The sequence below is a fragment of the Saccostrea cucullata genome, unplaced genomic scaffold, assembly GCF_032062105.1.
Source record: "Saccostrea cucullata isolate Sc308-1 unplaced genomic scaffold, CSIRO_AGI_Scuc_v1 ctg2642, whole genome shotgun sequence".
Lineage (NCBI taxonomy): Eukaryota > Metazoa > Mollusca > Bivalvia > Ostreida > Ostreidae > Saccostrea > Saccostrea cuccullata.
The window spans coordinates 23,798-46,741 of record NW_026936031.1 but is presented as its reverse complement, the minus strand read 5'-3'; the positions used below and the strand labels follow the sequence as shown (position 1 = coordinate 46,741).

At 34.4% G+C, this 22,944-nt stretch overlaps 1 protein-coding gene across 1 annotated transcript; it reads left to right on the top strand.

Moving 5' to 3' along the window:
- The first annotated feature begins 912 nt into the window (after positions 1 to 912).
- Positions 913 to 13,289, top strand: LOC134244635 (uncharacterized). Its single transcript, XM_062726893.1, has 5 exons — positions 913 to 918; positions 1,065 to 1,305; positions 3,573 to 3,677; positions 3,841 to 3,946; positions 12,896 to 13,289. The coding sequence occupies exons 1-5, from the start codon at positions 913 to 915 to the stop codon at positions 12,993 to 12,995; spliced, it is 558 nt and encodes a 185-aa protein (XP_062582877.1). The 3' UTR covers positions 12,996 to 13,289.
- The last annotated feature ends 9,655 nt before the right edge of the window (positions 13,290 to 22,944 follow it).

Here is a 22,944-nt window from a genome sequence, read left to right as displayed (position 1 = left end):
TTTATTTGCAGTTATTGGTGAGTAGAAAAAGATGAAAAACATTATGATTTGTAGCCAAATGAAGGCTTTTTCTGGAAATGCTGTTCAAGGATTACAAACTCTTAAGCACGAAAACAATTCGTTATCAACATACTAGTAGATAATATTTACTTATAATACTCTCTCTCTCTCTCTCTCTCTCTCTCTCTCTCTCTCGCTCTCTCTCTCTCTCTCTCTCTCTCTCTCTCTCTCTCTCTCTCAAAATAGGCTGTTTGTTGCAGACTTGTTGCAAGTCTGTCGCAAAATTGCGGAAAACAACCTTTTTGCAGGAAGAACATTTTCTTGAACCATAATGATTGCGGCTAGCTATCCTTCAACAAACGTTAAATTCATTACTTCAAGCTTACAGAAAATTTCAAAGAAGTCAACAGAAGCATTACAAGAACCATATTCACGTCAATTGATAACATTTATCAAATTAAATGTGTGCAGGAAGAGAGCAAAAACAGGAGAAAAACTCGTCAAATTAACACTTAAAACGAAATTGTACTGAAGTCATCACGGGTTCTTCGAACTTCTGTCAGAGCCAAGCATATTTTACTTTTTAATTATGAAAAGTGTGGAAACATTGCCTTGGAACATAATGAAAGACTACCTACATATTAGAAACTTGCGTCGTTTAGCTTTTTTTTCCCTTAAGTAAGGCCAGTACAAAGGTTTTCCGTGCACTTGTTGCTAAAACACAGGTAAATAATATTAACTGAAATGTTTGATACAAATACACAGCAAAGTTTGCTGCAATTTTCCAACAAAAGTTGCTGAAGTATGAAATATGTGCAGCAATATGTGCAGCAATATTTGTCGAAAGTTGGCAGCAATTTTTTTTAAATTCATTAAATCCAATGCTTACTGTAGACTTGTAGTAATCCTCATATGCAGGTAAAAATTGTTTGCTATAAGCTTGCTGCACACATATCGAACACTTGCTGCAAACACAAAAGCTATATCTAAAAGGTCATGCCTACTTGGAGGAAGACAATCTTTTGTTAAGTATCTTTCTCTCATGTACATTGTCTATATTTTAGGTAAAATACAGTACATCTGTTTCTCATCTAGACTCTGAATTTTGTGGTGTATCAAAATTAACAAGACTAGTAGTTGAATCTTGCCCGGTAGATGAAGAATCATGGGATAAGGCTTCCGAGGCATTGAATTGTCAGCAGTATGAAGGGAAATGTACAGGGACCTTAAAATATCATTGTCTTATCAATCCTTGGCAAAATATAACAGTGGCGGTATGTGCTCCATCTACACGTATCCATTCAGGTATGTGTAATGACTATTTTTGATATATTATTTTTATCATGGCATCCTTTCATCGTTTACAAGGAAACATTTCAAACACTGTTTGGCGAATTTTTAGGTCTTCTTTGTCATATTAAGCAAATAAACATTTAAAATTTTTATCATTATTATTAATATCTTTAATTTAGACAAATACTCGACTTACTGAGTATATGTCTTGTTGTTGATAAGTATTGAAAGGATTCATTACAAACTTTGAACTACATGTATATAAGAATTTACAACATAAACTCGTGAACACATTTTATTAATTTATTATAAAGGAAATATATGATGAGCTAAAGAACAGGATATGGCGACAGCTAAATTTGCTGATGTCACAATTGTCAAATTATGTTTTAAAGTACAGTTACTTGATGAATATAATGCTGTGTCCATTTTTTTGCAATGGGAAACCCAAAATATGTGTCGGATCAAAAAGTAAAATAGGAAGTATAGATAATTGCAATATGTAACTAGAAAGTCTACTATTGGAAGCAATAGCTCATATCGTCCCGAACTGGACAAGATTTTTTTTTTCTTAACGAAAACAATACCCATTAGCTAAGCTTGGATAACCATCAACTTGCATCAGTTTTTTTAGTACTTTTTCACTTTTCCCCAGATTCCATGGCAAGTTTTGACAATTTGCAATTTTTAAATGCAACACGCACAATTACATATACTAATCATGAAATCAATGAAGTTTCACTACAAATGTCTTTGTGACAAGAGAGAACGTTCGTGGACAAAATTCGTCGTTTTTTTCGGGTTTCCATGGCAACGGTAGCATTTTTGAAACTGAATGACCACAAAACACAACTACAACCAGGAATCCTGCTTTGAGGTAAGTTTCAGGAAGATTGTTTCAGCCATCTCCGACAAACAGCTTGTACAACAAAAACATGCGCACAATCGCAATAATTAAAGATTTAAAGTCTCATCAAATTTTATTCAGTAGTATGAGAGGAGTGGCGGGTATGGGTACCAAAAAGCGTAAAGGACGGACGGACGAACGGGCAGACGGTTGAACGCACAGACGGATGGACGAACATTCCAATGACTGTATAAAAAAAACAACATCATGTGTATCATTAAGTAAATACTGTAACAGGTATCCACTTTATTTAATTCAATATACAGATAGTGTATAAAAATCCATTAGATCACCGGCGATCGCGTTGTTTTTATACCCTCCGCTTAAAAGCGGGAGGGTATATAGTTATCGGGATGTCCGTCTGTTACGGTTCGGGATACCCATATCTTATCTGCAAATCCGCTCATACGTCTGAATGAAATTTAATGAGATATTAAAAGAATTAATGTAACATATCTCCATTGTGTATCTTCTACACTTGTATTCTACTTTTTGATCCGATGCATAATTTGGGTTTCCCCATAGCAAAACATAAATACTGCCAGCATAATGTTAACCATCTTTTATTCGCGTGCGAAAAATATCCACGACTTCCGCGATCTCCCTTAACTCGTGAATATATATTGCCACAATTCATTCATTTGCTAAGGATGTGTAGAGAATGTTTCCTCGGCAGCGGAAATTAATCGTCGCGAATTGATTTTAAACTGACGAATCGCGTATAAAACATGACGCGGGTAATCGTTGGTTTATAGTATTCCTATGGATGGCGGTGGTATCATTTAGTGAGCAAAGTACTCTAATTTGTTAGATATATCTGATATTGTGCACAAATAGTTTCTGTCAAAAAGTGAAAATTATGGTTGAGGTAATGCTGATAATCTAAATAAATTCTAAACAAACTACACAATCTAAGCACAAAAATCAATTATCAATTCTATAATCGAAAAATTCGAAAAAAAATAATCTTAAAGTCAGACGACACGTTTCTCAAATATATGTTAAGTAAATCTTGGTATTATATAAAAAAATATTCATATTTGTCATTCTCTGATTTCTACAAAATCAAAATGTTTTTAAATATAAGTACACCAAAATTTGTGTTATAGACCATTTAGAAGATTACCCATAAGGGTTATATAAGAAATATGACCCTATGGTATCTTGGCCAAATGCCTGATAAGGTACCCTAATTTTTTGTGAGGAAACATGTTTAAGGACCTTTACTTTAATGACAAATTCGTAGGAAAAATAATATATTTTTGAGGAACGTGTCGTCTGACCTTAAGTTGAAAAAGGTATAGTTCTAAGGAAACAGAGTTCATCTGCTTTTCAATTGATATTTTTTCTGAAGTAATGTTATTTATTTTAGGTTACTGTGCAGAATACAATGCTAGGGGAGGTAAAATCCAGGAATTTTATATTCCTACCTGCACGTCATGTATAAGGGACTACATGTCGACGGACGCATACATGTGTACGTTAAACTATTTCAAATTTGTTAAGCATGTCACTGTGTTAATACATTTGTGCATAATGAAGATTCTAGTTAATAATCAAAATGGAAAGACCATTTCATTAATTTATAGATTTTTATATATACCTAGTATTTCAAAAATAACATGTTTTATTCTCGCCAGACCAAGAATGCTATGAACAAGTATATAAAAAGACAAATATAAGAAAGAGAGGAGGAAATCAAACGGAAAAACTGCATCAATATCTTGACGAGCAGTTTGAACCTAGGTAAAGTTTCATTTCAGTTAACCATTTCTTTTTAAATTCTATAAGAATAGTATTATTTATTACACCCCCACTCCCACCCCTGCTTGAAAAATACAGTGAAAACTGTCTAAACTGACACCTGTGTAACCCAACACACTGTGAATTCCGACATCTAATTTCGTTCACATTTTACTTATTTCCATGTGTCCTATCACTGTGTAATTCGACATTCTGTCTATTCCGACACGAAATTTGTCACCAAGTGCATGTCGGATAAGACGGGTTTCACTGTATAGTGATCGGGATTTCTGTATTTACGGTCGTCAATTAGTCTCTTACCTTTTAGGCTACCAATCTCTTATCCAAAACTTCTCTTATGCATGTACCATTGAAGGAAATTTAACGAAATCTCATAGATTCTTTACGATACAGTTCCATTGTGCACCTCCAATTTTACTTTTTGAACGGTCATGCATTTCGGATTTCCCATAGCAATGCATTTTTCTATAATATGGATGGGTATCCATCTCTTTTCTGCAACCCCTGTTAAACTACTGGGTAAAATTGATTGATACTTTCACAGTATCTTTATAACACAGGTCTAATGCCACTGTGCATCTCAAATTTTACTTTTTGATCCGACGGTTATTTTGGGTGTCCCAGAGCAATAAAACATGTGAAACGGAAATTGGTTTTGTGATTTAGTTTCGTTTTAACGTTTTACCTACGTTCTTATATAAATTCTTAAACACTAAAAAATATTAATTCTCAGATCATACAAGTAGTATGAAACTGACTGTGTACGGGGACTGGCTGCACTGAGGTAACACATGCCGTGTTGCAGGAACTCAGGGGACCTCTCTGGTGACGGAGTGGATAAACATTAGCTTGTTTCTTCTTTTGCATACGGTCATAAGACCTGAATAAGGCAGACGGATGCAGGGGATAAACGGCTAAGTGTTTCACAGTACACCAATGTACGTAAGACCTGAATAAGGCAGTCACTTGGTTGTAGAGAGAGGTGGCATACCACAGAAGTGGGGGAAGTGCCAAGATGCAGCAGTACTTGTGAAGTGGCAGTACCGAAGTAATTCATTTGCGGGAGACACCCGTTGACCACAGTTAGTGGTCGTCCAATCAAGAAGAAATCCAATGTATATATTTGATTGTGATTATAATTTTATTTGGTCAACAAAAACCTGAGTTAACAGGTTAACGAACCTAAGTGTAACGCCTCGGTGATACAAGCCATATCACCAAACACCCAAGCTCGGCCGCGTTGCACGTTACATTATTTGGTGGCAAGCGTCGGGATTTTGTTGACCATGGATTCGTCTAAGAAATTGCCAGAAACCATATGGCGGATGGAGAAGATCTTAGAGAGGATGAGAACGCCAAACAGCGACGGTGGTCAGACAAATGCGGCAAGCCAAGAGTCTGGATATGCAACACACAGAACTGACAATCAACCGGCCGGTATGTCAGGAGATGTGTCATTTGACGAGTACGGCGCACGGCCTAAAGTTAGATTTCCAGACGAAGGCAAACCAAGCTTAACACCACATGCTGGGGTTGACGACGTTGTGACGGGCCATCTGTTTGACACAACAAAACCACGGAGACAGTCAATAGGGACGGACAATGCCAAGACAGGCCATATAATCAAGCCAGCCACGTATGACGGAACCAGCTCCTGGCTTGACTACAAATCACATTTTGAGGCCTGTGCTGGTGTAAACGGCTGGACGGAAGATAAGAAAGGTCTTTACCTGGCTGTTTCACTGCGTGACCAAGCACAGTCAGTGTTAGGTGACTTACCAAGTGATACTGGTCAGCACTATAAGACACTGGTCAGATCCCTTGAGGAGAGGTTCTACCCTCCTAACCAAACAGATCTGTATCGTGTTCAGCTTAAGGAACGAAGGCAAAGAGCATCTGAGTCCATACCAGAGTTAGGTCAGGCCATTAGACGACTAACCAATTTGGCCTACGCATCAGCACCTGGTGATGTGCGAGAAACTCTGGCCAAAGATGCATTCATAGATGCCTTGGTAGATTCAGAGATGAGGATCCGCATAAAACAATCTCGTACTCAAAACCTGAATGAAGTCATCCGGCTAGCCGTTGAACTCGAAGCTTATAATCGAGCAGAGAGCAGAAACTTAGCAGGAAAAGGCCATTTACGAGTATCGGCACCAGAGCACTCATCTGCTGAGGTTAGCCAGAAGAATCTTGAGACATGGATGAAGTCCATGGAGGCTAACATGAGTACCTTAACCAACGAGATTCGAAAACTGAAGCTGAATAAGTCAGTCAGTAAAACCTATGACAAACTAGTGCTAATTGTAACGGGGACCGTTACAGATGTTCCCCAAACGCTCCCCAACTCTCTTTTTGTGCCATATTACCTGTAAGCTTCATTAAATGAGACAAACTCTATGTTTTTGAGACTTTAACATTTACCTGGAAGTGTACGAAGTTCATTCAAATTTCAGCATTGCATGCGTGCGCATGCGAATGCCTGTGCGTAATGACCATATCATTTTGTCTACACAATCCATATATTTTAACAAACTAAAAATTAAAGTATTTTATCCAAAAGTAATAAAAATACGCTCATTCAAGTGTATTTTTGATTTTGTTCATTTCACGTGCACGCACGTGCATACATGAGCACGGTGGCCATACCTTCTTGTAGAAGATCATTACATCTATCTATGTTCTAAATCCCACACCATATGGTTGAAAACCAAGGGCGTTATACCTGTTAAAAGTTTCAGCCAATTAGATTGCAGCACACGTACACGCACGTGCGCATGTGCATGGTGACCATACCTTTCTTGTAGTAGTCCATTATATCTATCTATGTTCCAAATCCCATCCTGTTTGGTTGGAAACCAAGGGAGTTATAGCTGTTTAAAGTTTCAGCCAATCAGATTGCAACGCACGTACATGCACGTGTATCCATGTGCATGGTGACCATACCTTCTTGTAGTAGTTCATAATATATATCTATATTTCAAATCCCATCGTCTTTGGTTGAAATCCAAATGAGTTATAGTTATTTAAAGTTTAAGCCAATCAGATTGCAGCGCACGTGCATGCATGTGTTTTCATGATAATTGCTATATATCATATTGTAGGATATCCTAATGCATGGCTATAATCAAAATTTCAAAGCATTTCGTCAAAAGACAAAAAAGATATTGAGATTTTTGTTTCAGCCAATCAGAGTGCAGCGCACGTGCATGCGCGTGAGATCTTGCTATTTTGACCATGTCATATTGTCTATACTTCTAATGTATCCTTATATAATGAGTTCTAAAGCATTTCATCAAAAATTTAAAAAGTTACATCTATATCAATGTAATCGGTCATTTATCATGTTGCACGTGCGCGCTCTTGCAAGCACGTGCGCGCAAAATGACCTTCGTTCCGCAAATCTACATTAAATGTCTACTGACCCTAAAAACATTTCACCTTAGTCTGATGTGTAGTTTACAAGATCACTCGCGGACAAAATTTTCCCAGGAAGAAAAATAAGAATAATAACTAGATACGATCTCGTTGCGAGCAACGAGTGGGTCTTCCGTCCGATTCTTGATAAGATGAGATAAAATTTTGATTGAGATTTTCATTCTAAAATAATGATTTTCCATAATCTGAAAAAAGACATTGAACATTAAAGACTTTTAAAAAATCGACCTTTGGCCCCTCACGGCCCCAAACATTAGAAATCAGCCCATTTTTCTTCATATCATCTGAAAGCTCTCATGATTTTGATGACTTTTTATTCAACAACTATTCAAAGATTCTTTTTCGTTTTTGAGTTATTTGCATAAGAAATATTTAGTGGCCAGCCCTTCAACTCCTTAATGGGGACGTTTGGCGAACGATAAAAGGTTGCATATTGTTTAGAACATGATTTTGAACATCTTTTGTTCAAAATTACTTGTCAAAATATTTCTCACTTTCGAGATTTAAAGCATCAAAGATTTAGCATTCTGCCCCCCCCCCCTTTTGGCCCCTTATCATGTAATATACGATATTAAAATCATAATATACAGTTGTAGATTGTTGAGATAAACATTTTTGCTTCAGTAATGTATAACAAAATATTGACTGTTAAAGAGTTCGAAAAAAAGACTTTTAGTCCCCTTTGACCCCTAATTTGAATGCACAGCCCCTTCCTCTTGATTTCATCTTAAAGCGCTTAGGATTTTGAACACTTTTTGTTCAATAACCATTCAGAGATTTTTTTTCGTTTTCGAGTTATGTGCAAAAGAAATATTTAGGGGCCAACCCTTCAACTCGCTAATGGGGACGTTTAACGAAAAATGAAAGGTTGCATATTGTTCAGAACATGATTTTGAACATCTTTTGTTCAACATTACTTGTCAAAATATTTCTCACTTTCGAGATATAAAGCATCAAAGATTTAGCATTCTGGCCCCTTTTGGCCCCTAATCATGTAATATACGATATTAAAATCATAATATACAGTTGTAGATTGTTGAGATAAACATTTTTGCTTCAGTAATGTATAACAAAATATTGACTGTTAAAGAGTTATCGAAAAAAGACTTTTAGCCCCTTTTGGCCCCTAATTTGAGTGCCCAGCCCCTTTTTCTTGATTTCATCTTGAAGCTCTTAGGATTTTGAACACTTTTTGTTCAACAACTATTCAGAGATTTATTTTCGTTTTCGAGTTATTTGCAAAAGAAATATTTAGGGGCCAACCCTTCAACTCCCTAATGGGAACGTTTAGCGAAAAATGAAAGGTTGCATATTGTTCAGAACATTATCTTAAACATCTTTTGTTCAATATTACTTGTCAAAATATTTCTCACTTTCGAGATATAAAGCATCAAAGATTTAGCATTCTGGCCCCTTTTGGCCCCTAATCATGTAATATACGATATTAAAATCATAATATACAGTTGTAGATTGTTGAGATAAACATTTTTGCTTCAGTAATGTATAACAAAATATTGACTGTTAAAGAGTTATCGAAAAAAGACTTTTAGCCCCTTTTGGCCCCTAATTTGAGTGCCCAGCCCCTTTTTCTTGATTTCATCTTGAAGCTCTTAGGATTTTGAACACTTTTTGTTCAACAACTATTCAGAGATTTATTTTCGTTTTCGAGTTATTTGCAAAAGAAATATTTAGGGGCCAACCCTTCAACTCCCTAATGGGAACGTTTAGCGAAAAATGAAAGGTTGCATTTTGTTCAGAACATGATTTTGAACATCTTTTGTTCAATATTACTTGTCAAAATATTTCTCACTTTCGAGATATAAAGCATCAAAGATTTAGCATTCTGGCCCCTTTTGGCCCCTAATCATGTAATATACGATATTAAAATCATAATATACAGTTGTAGATTGTTGAGATAAACATTTTTGCTTCAGTAATGTATAACAAAATATTGACTGTTAAAGAGTTATCGAAAAGACTTTTAGCCCCTTTTGGCCCCTAATTTGAGTGCCCAGCCCCTTTTTTCTTGATTTCATCTTGAAGCTCTTAGGATTTTGAACACTTTTTGTTCAACAACTATTCAGAGATTTATTTTCGTTTTCGAGTTATTTGCAAAAGAAATATTTAGGGGCCAACCCTTCAACTCCCTTATGGGGACGTTTAGCGAAAAATGAAAGGTTGCATATTGTTCAGAACATGATTTTGAACATCTTTTGTTCACAATTACTTGTCAAAATATTTCTCACTTTCGAGATATAAAGCATCAAAGATTTAGCATTCTAGCCCCTTTTGGCCCCTAATCATGTAATATACGATATTAAAATCATAATATACAGTTGTAGATTGTTGAGATAAACATTTTTGCTTCAGTAATGTATAACAAAATATTGACTGTTAAAGAGTTATCGAAAAAAGACTTTTAGCCCCTTTTGGCCCCTAATTTGAACCCCCAGCCCCTTTTTCTTGATTTCAACTTGAAGCTCGTAGGATTTTGAAGACTTTTTGTTCAACAACTATTCAGAGATTTTTTTTCGTTTTCGAGTTATTTGCAAAAGAAATATTTAGGGGCCAACCCTTCAACTCCCTAATGGGGACGTTTAGCGAAAAATGAAAGGTTGCATACTGTTCAGAACATGATTTTGAACATCTTTTGTTCAACATTACTTGTCAAAATATTTCTCACTTTCGAGATATAAAGCATCAAAGATTTAGCATTCTGGCCCCTTTTGGCCCCTAATCATGTGATATACGATATTAAAATTATAATATACAGTTGTAGATTGTTGAGATAAACATTTTTGCTTCAATAATGTATAACAAAATATTGACTGTTAAAGAGTTATCGAAAAAAGACTTTTAGCCCCTTTTGGCCCCTAATGTGATGAGTCAGCACTTTTTTTTGATATCGTATTAAAGATCTTTACATTCTGCACAAATTTTGTTCACTATGTCTTAACAAAATAATTATACTTTAAAAGATATAATACAAAATGTCTCGAAAATTCACTCAGGATTCGTGTCCTAGATTTTGACCCCTACCGAGCTTCCATATTAGACCTTTCTGAAAAAATTTAAATCCAATCTGCAAATCAGCAATGTGTCGTCTATCATCGCTGAAAATTTCAGCTCTCTAGCTAATGTCGTTTTTGAGATTACTCATGGACAAGGAGACCCTCTAAAAATCACTGAAAGGGCGATAACTTCCAACCGGAAGTGATTTTTTCAAAATTGAGCCGGGGGTACAAATTTCAGATAGAAACACATAATCCTTGAAAATTTGAACAAAATCGATCGAGCCGTCTTCGAGAAATCTTCTGCACAAAAATTGTAAAGAAAAAAAAAAGAATAATAAAAGTGAAGAAGAAACAATAGAATAATAGAAGGGTCTTCCGTTGGAGACGGAAGACCCTAATAATAAAAAACAGAGTAAAAACAATATGTTCCCCAACTTCGTTTGGGGAACATAACAAGCGAGAGGCAAACCATTGCGTTGTTATGAGTGTAACAAGGAAGGTCACATAAAACGCAACTGCCCAAAGCTGAAGAAACGACCTTATGAAGGTGAACACAAGGATTCAAGAGAGAAAAAGGGATTAGGCAGGCCAGTACGAAGAAAACAGACGTCAGCCTGTCCTAGTGGATCAATTGGTGTTGGATCTTCCCTAGATGAAGCAGGCTTGTACATAGTTGTAAATATGTAAATAGTTAATCATATGCGGGACGCATATAATCTTGAGGGGAGGGTAATGAAACGGAAATTGGTTTTGTGATTTAGTTTCGTTTTAACGTTTTACCTACGTTCTTATATAAATTCTTAAACACTAAAAAATATTAATTCTCAGATCATACAAGTAGTATGAAACTGACTGTGTACGGGGACTGGCTGCACTGAGGTAACACATGCCGTGTTGCAGGAACTCAGGGGACCTCTCTGGTGACGGAGTGGATAAACATTAGCTTGTTTCTTCTTTTGCATACGGTCATAAGACCTGAATAAGGCAGACGGATGCAGGGGATAAACGGCTAAGTGTTTCACAGTACACCAATGTACGTAAGACCTGAATAAGGCAGTCACTTGGTTGTAGAGAGAGGTGGCATACCACAGAAGTGGGGGAAGTGCCAAGATGCAGCAGTACTTGTGAAGTGGCAGTACCGAAGTAATTCATTTGCGGGAGACACCCGTTGACCACAGTTAGTGGTCGTCCAATCAAGAAGAAATCCATTGTATATATTTGATTGTGATTATAATTTTATTTGGTCAACAAAAACCTGAGTTAACAGGTTAACGAACCTAAGTGTAACGCCTCGGTGATACAAGCCATATCACCAAACACCCAAGCTCGGCCGCGTTGCACGTTACACATGGATTCTGCCATTATATTCATATTGGAGGCGGGGGGCGGGAAAAGCATTTAGTGCATAAGCTAAGTGTTCACAGTATTTTTAACTCACCCGAGCGGAAAGCTCAAGTGAGCTTTTCTGATCACGTTTTGTCTGCAGTCTGTCCGTCTGTTTGTATTTTTTTTTTCATTTTCGATTTCTACTTTAGTACGTACCACTTGGCCAATTTTAACTAAACTTGTCACAATTTAAAGCATCCTTGGGTGAAGGTGATTCAAGTTCGGTCGAACGAGCCCCCCCCCCCCCCCCTTCCCCTCAATTAAAAGGGAGATAATTGAAAATTGGTGAAAAATTGGCGGCATGTTTAAAAAATCTTCTTCTCAAGAACCACTGGCCAGGAAAGATGAAACTTATGGATAAGCATCCCCAGGTAGTGTAGATTCAAGTTTGTTCAAATTATGACTCCCGGGGTTAAGGTGCGGCCACAAGGACGATCAAAGTTTTACAAAGAAATACATATAAGAAAAATTCTGGAAAATCTTAATCTCATGAACAAAGCAAAGCCATGATTGATCGTACTTATATAAAAGCATTTTCAGGTAGTATATACTAAAGTTTGTTTAAATCATGACCCTTGTAGGTAGGGCGGGACCACAAGGGACGATCAAAGTTTTACATAGAAATATATTTATTTAGAAAATTCTTTAAAATCTTTTTTTCAAAAATGCCAAAGCCATGATTTACATGTATCATACGTATATGGAAGCATCCTCAGGTAGTATAGATTCAAGTAAGTTCAAATCATGACCCCTGCAGATAGGATGGGGCCAGAAGGGGTTGTCAGTTTTAAATAGAAATATATAGGAAAAATCTTTTAAATTCTTTTTCTCAAGAAAACCAAAGCCATGATTGGTCAAATTTATATGGAAGCATCCTCAGAAAATGTAGATTATATTAATAATTCAAGTATCAAGTAACTGTCCAAATCTTAGTCTCCTCCCTTTGCCACAGTGCTCATGTGATCGATGTAATCAATGGGCCTCTTGTCTGTTTAAACAAATGAGATTAAAATAATTGTTTACTTCAATTTGTGTTCAAGATCTAATTCTCCCGTGTAAATTGCTTCTTCAGTTTCGTTCTCTTTTTACACAGAGTTGGAGCACTTGGAGATCTAAGTGATGGAAGCAGGGCCAGAAACAATAGATACACCTTCCTTACCATTTTCTTACTTTGCATAATGACTATCCTTTAAACTGATAGTTTTGTTAATATTATTATTAACATCTTGATTTTCAAAATATTTTTTTTCTTTAAAATCTGTTTGAAAGTTACGTCTGTTATTATTCTAACATTTAAAATTGGATGTAAATCGGGCAGAGTAAATGTAAATCCTTGTCAGCTAATCAATGAGTACATTTAGTTCCTATCCGGACTTCGAGGATTAAATAAGGAATTCCAGTATCAACTGAATATCAACTTCAGAGTACGTGTGTGTAGAATCAGACTGATTATAAATGTTTTAATTTGAAAACTACAATTATTACAACCTGCGATAAATTTTTAGTCTTGTTTTTATTGAAGAAGTCGTTTATGCTTTAAAATTTTTCTTTATTTGTAATTAAGAATTGTTTTAAAGGGTGTTGAAAATGTCGTGCAAATTGATGGTTCAGATTTTTCTGTCAGTTTTTACAGTGTTTCCTGCATTAGGGACTTTTTACGATCATTGATTTAACATATTAACTGTTTTCACGTTTAACTATTTTACGTGTCCCGTGGAAAACAAATATCCTTACAAATGCCTTATTTGTTTAAAGTTACATTAATTGGACAAAATATAAGGAGATAAGGAACAGTAAATATTCAAGCTCATAAGTCGATAAAATACTACAAAATAGAAGCGGAGCAAACACGGTCCTCCAAAGCATCAGGTTGGATCGATCATTTTCTATGAAGGTGTGAGCATCCCCCACCGACCGGTCACAAATCTGTCATGTGATCATTGTCATAATCAGAAAACAACGAAAAACTTCGTCGTTAATTCAGTGTTCAAATAATGGTCTTACAATTAGTATTTAAAACGTCAGTCATCATTTGACTCAATAACAAATTTTTTTTTTGCTAATTTTCCTGGAAAAAAAAGCTTCAATTCAGGGCATAAATTTTTAATATCTTGAGCAAAAGGATTTGTCTTATTATATTAACTTTTTATTACCTAATTTCACATTTACCTTTCAAATATATGTATTGTTTGTAAAAAAAATAATAATTTGAATACCTGTACCTTTAAAAGTTAAAATTACTGTTTAAAGAAAGGGTATATTTGTAACACTTGTCGCCGAGAGGAGATATATTCCATCCAAAATGTCACATATTGTGTTACACCCAGTGTTTTATTTATGTTTAAGGAGGCTCATTACACCACTTTTTGATGACGTTCTACACAAAAAAATATACCTCCATTGTGTCGGCCGGTTTGCTCAGGGAACGAGTAGTGTAGGAACCTCTATAATATGACCCTGACCTTAAAAGCGTTTAAAAATAGATGAAACATGCGGTGTTGTAAACAGTGAAAACAAAGTAACGGATTCATAAATCATTATGCATAAACCAAGAAGAATTGCTTTTAGGCAGAAACAAAAGAAAGCAACAGTCAAATCTTCGGAAAACAAGTAATGTCAATTTCATAGCTATGCATGCAGTGAACTCTATCAATCACTTACATTTATGTATGGAAGAAATTCGAGTTAAAATCTACAACCTTGTTGAAATTAAAATTTTATTTAATTGCGCTATTTACTGTGTTGGTGTTAATTTATATATTTGTTTTATTGATTTAAATGTATACTCTGGCAATTTAAAGCTTAGATGTAATGTCAAACGTTCCATAGTGTTTTGAGTCTTGGCTAATTAGGAAAGATAACTCTTGAAAGTGGACTTTTTATACCAAATATTTTTTAAATTGGATTTTTCATTTCGTTTAAACATTCTTCATTCAATTTGACACATGTAATTTATTGAAATACATTCCTTGTCTCTTCAGAACACACTTTTTAAACGTTTTATGCATAGATTAAAAAGATAATGACATTAATTGTTTTTTAGGAGAAAATTATTTTTTCTAATAAAATTATTATCAGGTAATATGAGGTATTTTCATTTTGTGTACTTGTCTTAAGAAGATGCCCATCATTTGACACTGAAAGTCCTGAAATTCTGTGAATAATAAACCTGAAATAAAACATTTCACTAAAATAAAACAAAAACTAAAAAATTCTATAAAAATATTTATGATATCTATACCCCCATCTGGATATTTGACTTCTACATTATAAATGGTGCTGTTTTGAAATCTAAAATAAACTGTGGATGTAATGAGCCACCTTAGGATAGAATCCGATTATTTGAGACCTAAAGGCGCTTCGAACGGAAGTATGCCATACACGCATGTTGAGATGTTCAAGAGAGCTCCTTTATACAATTTATAGACACTGAACTACATTCACAGTGTGATCTTGTTAAACAATCTGTTTTTTTACTTTGTAATAATCTAGCAATACCTATTTTAGATGTCTTCTAATTAAACTACTTGTGCATCTATTTAAGAAACGTACAGAGTAAAAAAATACACTACAAATAAAGTGTATTTTTTAACCATTCTACTTTGTCTTACGTATATATTAGCAGATAATTGAGAAGAACCTTTCATCCGTGTAAAGAGTGTATTTTTTATCTTAAAAAGTCACCGACATATCCATTTAGCTGTAGAATCGTAGCTCTCCGAAAAAAAATATACTGACAGACCGCAGAGCAACAGTGCCAGTTTACCCATTGTAAAAAAAAACTGTAGATTTATTGTGCACTAAAAGTGGCGCATGGGTTAGAGCGTCTGCTCTGGAGTCGCGAAGTAAGGAGTCAATCCTTACGTCGCGGGTTCGAATCCCACTGTGGGACGTGGAGACCGGTCCTTCGGATGAGACCCTATAAACCAAGGTCCCGTGTCGCAGTAGGTGCTGACACGATAAAGATCCCTCCCTGCTCAATGGCCCTGAGTGCCGAGTATAGGACAAAATTTGTAGCTCTCCACCGGCAAGTGGTGACATCTCTTTATGAGTGAAAAATTCTCGAGAGGGCCGTTCAACAATATACAATCAATACTCCTCCAATCGGCAATCCTCGGCTGACTCCGCTACGCTCCATTCAAACCTCGGATGTGATAGGTGGAGGAATACGCATCAGATCTCTACATTTCTCCGCCGGAAACTACCTTTTCACTCATTTCATATTTCGCTCTGCCTAAAGTTCTTAGAAAAGGTTTCTTTATTTGTGTTATTCCTCGTGTTAATTACAACCAAATCTTAGTATTGTTTGAAAGCAAGAACACAGTGTTGGGCGTGCATCAAAGTAACTGGGATTTAAAAAGTATAATATTTGAATGAAATTCACATAAGATCACATGACTGAATCAGCAAAATGGAAGATCACCGTTCACGTCCGAGGTTATGTGCAAGGTACGAGCCACCCGAGGAACTCCGATTGATACTCCTCTATGAAGTACTTTCGTAGTTGACATCTGCGCATCATTGGTTGGATTGAATTATCTTTCAAACCGAAAGGGCAGTATACAAAAATAAAATCTTCGAGGATCTCAATTTCAGGGACTGGAGGGCTATTATCTAGAATTATAGGGAATGTTTGTTGCGGAAACAGTGGAAGAATTTGTAAGAACACACGGTAAGTAATATTTTAATATGACAGTTTAGAAACATGGAAATATAAATCGAGAAACAACACACTTTTTTGTGCGCAATAAATATACAGTTTTTTGAAAAGGTGGAACTGTAGCTCTCCGGTCTGTCAATATATTTTTTTTTTTCGGAAAGCTAGTTTTTTAGCTTATATCCATTAGGACCCTACCTGTACAAGGTTTTGCAATCTTATTATGATCTTTTTAAAGTATTTCAATAAAGAGGGCAACATTACAATGCAAAATCTAATAAAAACGCAAAATTTATTAACAACGCAAAATATATTACAACGCAAAATGTATTAACCAAGCTTATAAGGTTATTGCATTAGAGTAACATACCGGTATATAACATTATGCGTCCAGATCAACGAATTCGAAGATTGTGATAAAGCAAAATTTAACAAAAGACTTTTAAAGATTATTGTCCCCTTCTTGAAAAGTGGGAGATATTGATTTGGGCCTGTCCGTCCGTCTGTCATTCTGTCTGTCTGTAACGCTTTCGTTTCCACAGGATATCTCGAGAACCCTTTGAGATTTCGCAATGAAATGTTGCATATCAACTCCCTATGGACTAAAGAAGAAAACTATTGATTTTAAAGTCAGAAGGTCAAAGGTCAAGGTCATAAATTCGCAAATTCTGTCTGTTATAACACTTTTGTTCCCGTGCGATATCTCGAGAACCCTTTGAGTTTTTGCAATGAAATTTAAAAAAAACATATCCCTGTGGCCTAAGGAAGACCCCTATTTATATTGAGGCCAAAAGGTCAAAGTTCAAGGTCATAGATTTATACATTATGTCTGTGTGTAACACTATTCTTCCCGGGTGATATTTCAAGAGGTTTTGCAATGTAATTTTATACCGAAACTCCCTAGGACCTCTCTAACCCCTCTGAAAGTGTCCCGCCCGTTTTTTTTTTTTTTAGTATTTATTGTATTACATGTCGCTTTTTTTTTTAGCACAGGGGCATAAGGAGAGTTATTACGTATAAAAGAGGTTCTCGGCGGACTTTATATTCTTATTACATTAGAACTGTTTAATAAAGGTTAAATATTAGACACCATGCATTGTGTAAAATTTTGACAATATCTAACATGAATATATAAAAACATGTATATGACTTCATTTATGCATATAATTTTCGCTAAAGTAAAGCAGTGCCGTGGTCTAGTGGTATGTCTCTCGCTTCACATGTGAGAGGTCCCGGGTTCGAATTCTGGATGGTCTATTTTCTTTTTTTTTGAAATACTTTTTCTTTACTAAATGACAGTATTCAGCATGTGAAATGAAAAATTTATGAGGTCTGGCTTGTACAAACTGATAAATTCTCTGAATTAGCTTGTTATATTTTGCGTCGAGATCAACTAAAACTGTAAAAGCGTAAAAAAAATAAATGTTGAAATTTAGAAACGTGCCTTCGACAGGGGATAGATGTTGAGGTCTTTGTGGGTTTTGAACATTTTCACTGACATTTCTCTATAGTTACCATGGCAACACCGTTCATCGAAATCCAAAACCGATACACAGAATTGTGTATCTTAGTGTCTACATGTGTGCCGAGTTATATAAAATCAGACAAACACTGTAGGAAGAGTAGCATTTTGAAAAATTTTACAGACAGACGGACCGACAGTCTTTGACCAGTAGAGCTAAAAAAAAAAACAAAAAAAAAAAAAAAAAAAAACAAATTCAAAGGATTGTTGTCCCTCGTTTTTGGAGTCTCTGTGGGTGAGCTGTCATTTTTTATGACATGCTGTGTCAAATATAAACGCCCTTTCATATATCATTTAGAAATTAGTACCAAATATGATTTTTTTTAAAAAAGTAAGGTCAGTCGTGAATGTCAAGGTCAACGAGTCAGATATCATAGCATGCTTGAGAATATCTTTTCATAGTTAATGCGCAAGTCAAATATGAAAGCCATATCTCTTCTCAATCAAAAGTTATAAGGAACAAAATGTGTTTGTGAAACACTCATGAACCCGTATGACACCATAGCGAAGATTAAACTTTTTAAAAATGTCAATGATATAGCTTGGTACCCAATGTCGGGTCTTCTCACAAGAAATACGACTGTAAAACATGAAAGCCCTTGCACAGCCTGTTCAGAAGTTATGGCTGAGGATAAGTTTTTTGTTTGGTCAAATGCCAAAGTCAAAAGGTCTAAGTTCTTGGTTTGTTAAGAAAAGTATTGTCACAAGTATTTGCTTTAACATGTACATGTGTGGAGTATGAAAGCCCCAACCCTTACCGTTCCAAAGTAATGACAAAGGTTAAAGTTTTAAAAAGTACGTGAAACTCCAAAAGTCAATGTCAGAGGTTCAAAGTTCTTGATATTAATGAAAGGTCTTGTTACAAGGATTACATATGTGAAGTATGAAAGCCCTAGCCCTAACTCTACAACAGTTATTGTCAAAGTTTTTTAAGTAGTTCAAACTGCAAGGTCAAATTGTAAAAGTTTCTGGTATCCAGTGAAATGTCTTGTCGTATCCAGTGAAATGTCTTGTCACTAGGATTACATATGCGAAGTATGAAAGCCCAAAATCTTACCCTTCAAAAGTTATAGTCAAGGTTTTTTTTTTAAAGTAGGTCAACCTCAAAGGTCAAGGAAAAAGGGTAAAAGTTCTTGGTATCCAATGAAAGGTCTTTTCACATGAATTTCATAAGTGAAAAACTGAAAGCCGTAGCCCTTTCTGTTCAAAAGTTATGGCCAAGGATATAGTTTTTTAAAAGTATGTCAAACTCCAAAGTCAAGGTCAAAAGTTTTAAGTTCTCTTTATAACAAATGAAAGGTCTCATCACAAGAATTAAATATTTGAAGTATATTATCCCTAGTCTTAACCCTTCAAAAGTTATGATCAAGATTTGTTTTTGTTAAAAGTAAATTAAACTCCAAAGTCAAAGTCAGAGGGTCAAATGTTTTGGTATCCTATGTGAGTTCTTTTCACAAACATTACATATGTGAGAGATGAAAGCCCTAGCTTTCACCAATTCTAAAAAAGTTATCGTAAAAGTTAAGTTTTGTTTAAGTACAGAAATCCTCAAGGTCAAGGTCAAAGGGTCAAAGTTGTTGAATCAAATGCAAAGTCTGGACAAAAAATACACATGTGAAATATGAAAGTTCTAGCATCTACTGTTCAAATGTTATAGCTAAAGTTAGTTTAAAATATTTGTGTAGAAGTGGTTCAAACTAGACGGTCAAGGTCAAAAGGTCAAATTCATTATGTTTAATATTCAAAATTGATAAGATATGATGACACGTTGATAAATATTGCTTAATTATTTATACCAACGAAATCGTAAAATTAGGGATGGCAAAATTGTCAATAATTGATATTCGAATATTCGACAGTAGAATTCGAATATATTCGAATATTCGATATAATAAATACATCTTGCATTATATTATGTATGTATCTTCACTCTTATGTCAAGCAGTATATACGTTATATGTTATTATTTCATGTAGAGTTTTGTAAATGCACTTTAAATATATTCTTAAAACATTTTACAGAATGCATGAAGAGTTTATCTCCAAAATGTAATTAAAAAAAATTTCCCCGAAAATTCAAAAGATTCTTTTAATAAGTTCAGGATTAATTAATCATCTTACCAAAGTGTACACTGATAACCCTACAGATTTATACATGTACCACACATAACAATTATCTAATGGAGAGAAGAATTAAAGGCAATTACATTTCGCTTATTAATTTCCTGATAATGATTTTAAATGTTGTATACATAAACAAAAATGTGTCCTTTCAACAATACAAATTAATTCTAAGTACAGGACACTGTTATACCTCTAATTAAATGATCAAATGAAGAATTTATATTATTTTAACAGACACACTATTCACAACTTTAAGGTAATCCAAGAGGAGTGTCTTTAATTTTGTTTCAAATAAAATCTTTTTATTGGTCAACGATGAGAATTTGATTCAATTTCTGATAAAACTTCAGTTTTTGTCAATTTTTTTTTTTCTTTTTGATGCTTGTATGCTTTAAATCCGAATATTCGAATCATGAATTTATATTCGAATATCAACTCATCGAATGAATATTCGAATATTCGTTGACATCCCTACCTAAAATACATCCCCGTCGCAACGACCGTCTTGACTCCTGACTGACTGAATATAAATGATGACTATTACTTCTAAAAGTCTGATCATTATGAATTAGATGACACTTTTTCTTATCATAAAATTTAATACAAGTTTTTGTACTGATTGTACTTATTAATGTAGGAAATATTTTTGTAGTATATGATGGTACATGTACATGGGTGTCATTTTGAAATACTCTTTAAAGAATTTCCTCTTTAATGATGGAAACTCGTTCTATAGTCTGATGTTGATACATCAAGTTATACATGTATTTATGTGCTCTTTTTTTCAAATTTCTTGAAACTAGATCTGTGTAAATCAATATTTAATTTTCTTTTTAATTACTCAATTTAATCAATTCATAGCCATTTAAAACATGTATCTTTCTCTTTATTGATTCTACATATAATGCGTACCCTCATAATTATGTTAAGGCAATGTTATGTGTTATTTTAGCATCAATATTGTGTACCCCTTTAAATATCGCTATGGATATCAGATTAAGAAGGTAATAGAAACTATGATATGATCAACAGGTGTCACTTTGCTAAAACGTAGTGTTATATCGATTACAATTCCTGTCTATTTGATTCATTGCTTGCCTTAAAAAGTCATTGTATAACAATATAGCTAGATTGTATTTCCATACATTTTTTTTTATAAAAAATGTTATAATTTACATAACAATTTACAATATTTCCTTGTAGATATAATTAATTTTTCTAAAACTGGAAGACTGAAGTGTCTTTATTTTATGTATCAGCAAATTCAAGGAAATTTTTGAATCCATATATATTTCTAATAATAAGGATATTGAGCGGATTACAGTGAAACGCTAATTCAAAAACTTTTCTATGATATTGTGCAGTTTTAGACATGTTTATCAATACTTTTAACTTGAAAGAAAATGTCTTCTTACATGTAATGAGGTGTCTTTTAATCCTCTGCACATGGTCTACATGTAACTACTTATGACTTTTAGGATGCTTTTGATATAATTAATTTATATAATATGTATAGTTGAAGGTTCAATCTTTTTCCCTCAGGTGTTGTGACAATACCTTTCCTTGGGTGACAATATTTCTAATCATTTACATTGATCTTAGAATTGAACGGACAAAATTGTACCAAAGTTTTACCATTACTGCACTGTGAGATGCCATACGGGGGCATCGATCTTTTACAAACGGACTGACAACTTAAGTTAACATTCCTTGTTAACAAACAAAATGTTGTCAAAATATTGAGACGTAAAAACTTTATAAATGAAATCATCAACATTAGTAAATCTCATAATATAAATTTATGAAAATATATCTACGCATTTTTCATTTGTAGGAAAAGATATTACGCCAAAAAAATGCCATGATCAAAGTCAACAAAGCTTTAACAGGCCTGTTAAATCATCCAAAGTATGTACATGTAGTATTTTCTGATCTTATAAACGTCGACAAAATTTTGTCAATATATCTATATTAATTTTAGATTGTACAGGCTTTATTCTGTCATGTTAATGTTAAACATAACATCAAGAGGCGGTTATACTTTTCCAAATTAATCTGCCCATAACATGCAAGATAGATTATGTTAGCATGCAACAATTAAAATTTAATGTAAATATTCGTCTTATTGATGTCAGCACGAATTACATTGTATAATTATGTTGTAATTCAAATTACCAATCTTATTAGGATATCTAACTTAAGTATGATTGAATTTACTAAATAACAAAAATACCTGACATGTCAACACAATATCTGACATCAAACATGCAAGATAAAAAATCGACTATCTAGACATGTGACATATTTATGTTTAAATGCATCATTATTATACTCTTCAAAAAAAAAAAAAAAAAAGAAACGCATAGTAGGAACAATGCCCTGAAAATTTTTGATAGTTTTGTCACACCTTTTATTTTTGTATGAATTCGATGTATTCGAGTTAAATGAAATTCAATGATTTTTTTATGCAATTGTAAACTTTACAGTTATTCTACAAGTCTCACAGACAAAAAGACCCAATTTTGCAAAATTTTCTCCAAAATTTTGTTCTCAACTTTTATTTGTTTAATTCCGATGCAATTCCTTCAGGTACAAAGGGGCTATCAAAAGTGGGGGTTCTCGATATTTTGAATCTGGTTTTATCTGAAAAATGACGCCTCCTAAAATTGCTGCATCTGAATGTTGCGTGGAACAAAAAGGAGAATGGGCGACTGCAAGCAGGGGTACCGCAATCTACAGTTGCAAGAGGTTTTAATGTTACACACAAACCATATATAACCTATAAAACGTAAACCATTAACATCGAAAACCCAGTGTTCGCAAAAAATATGGTAGACTAC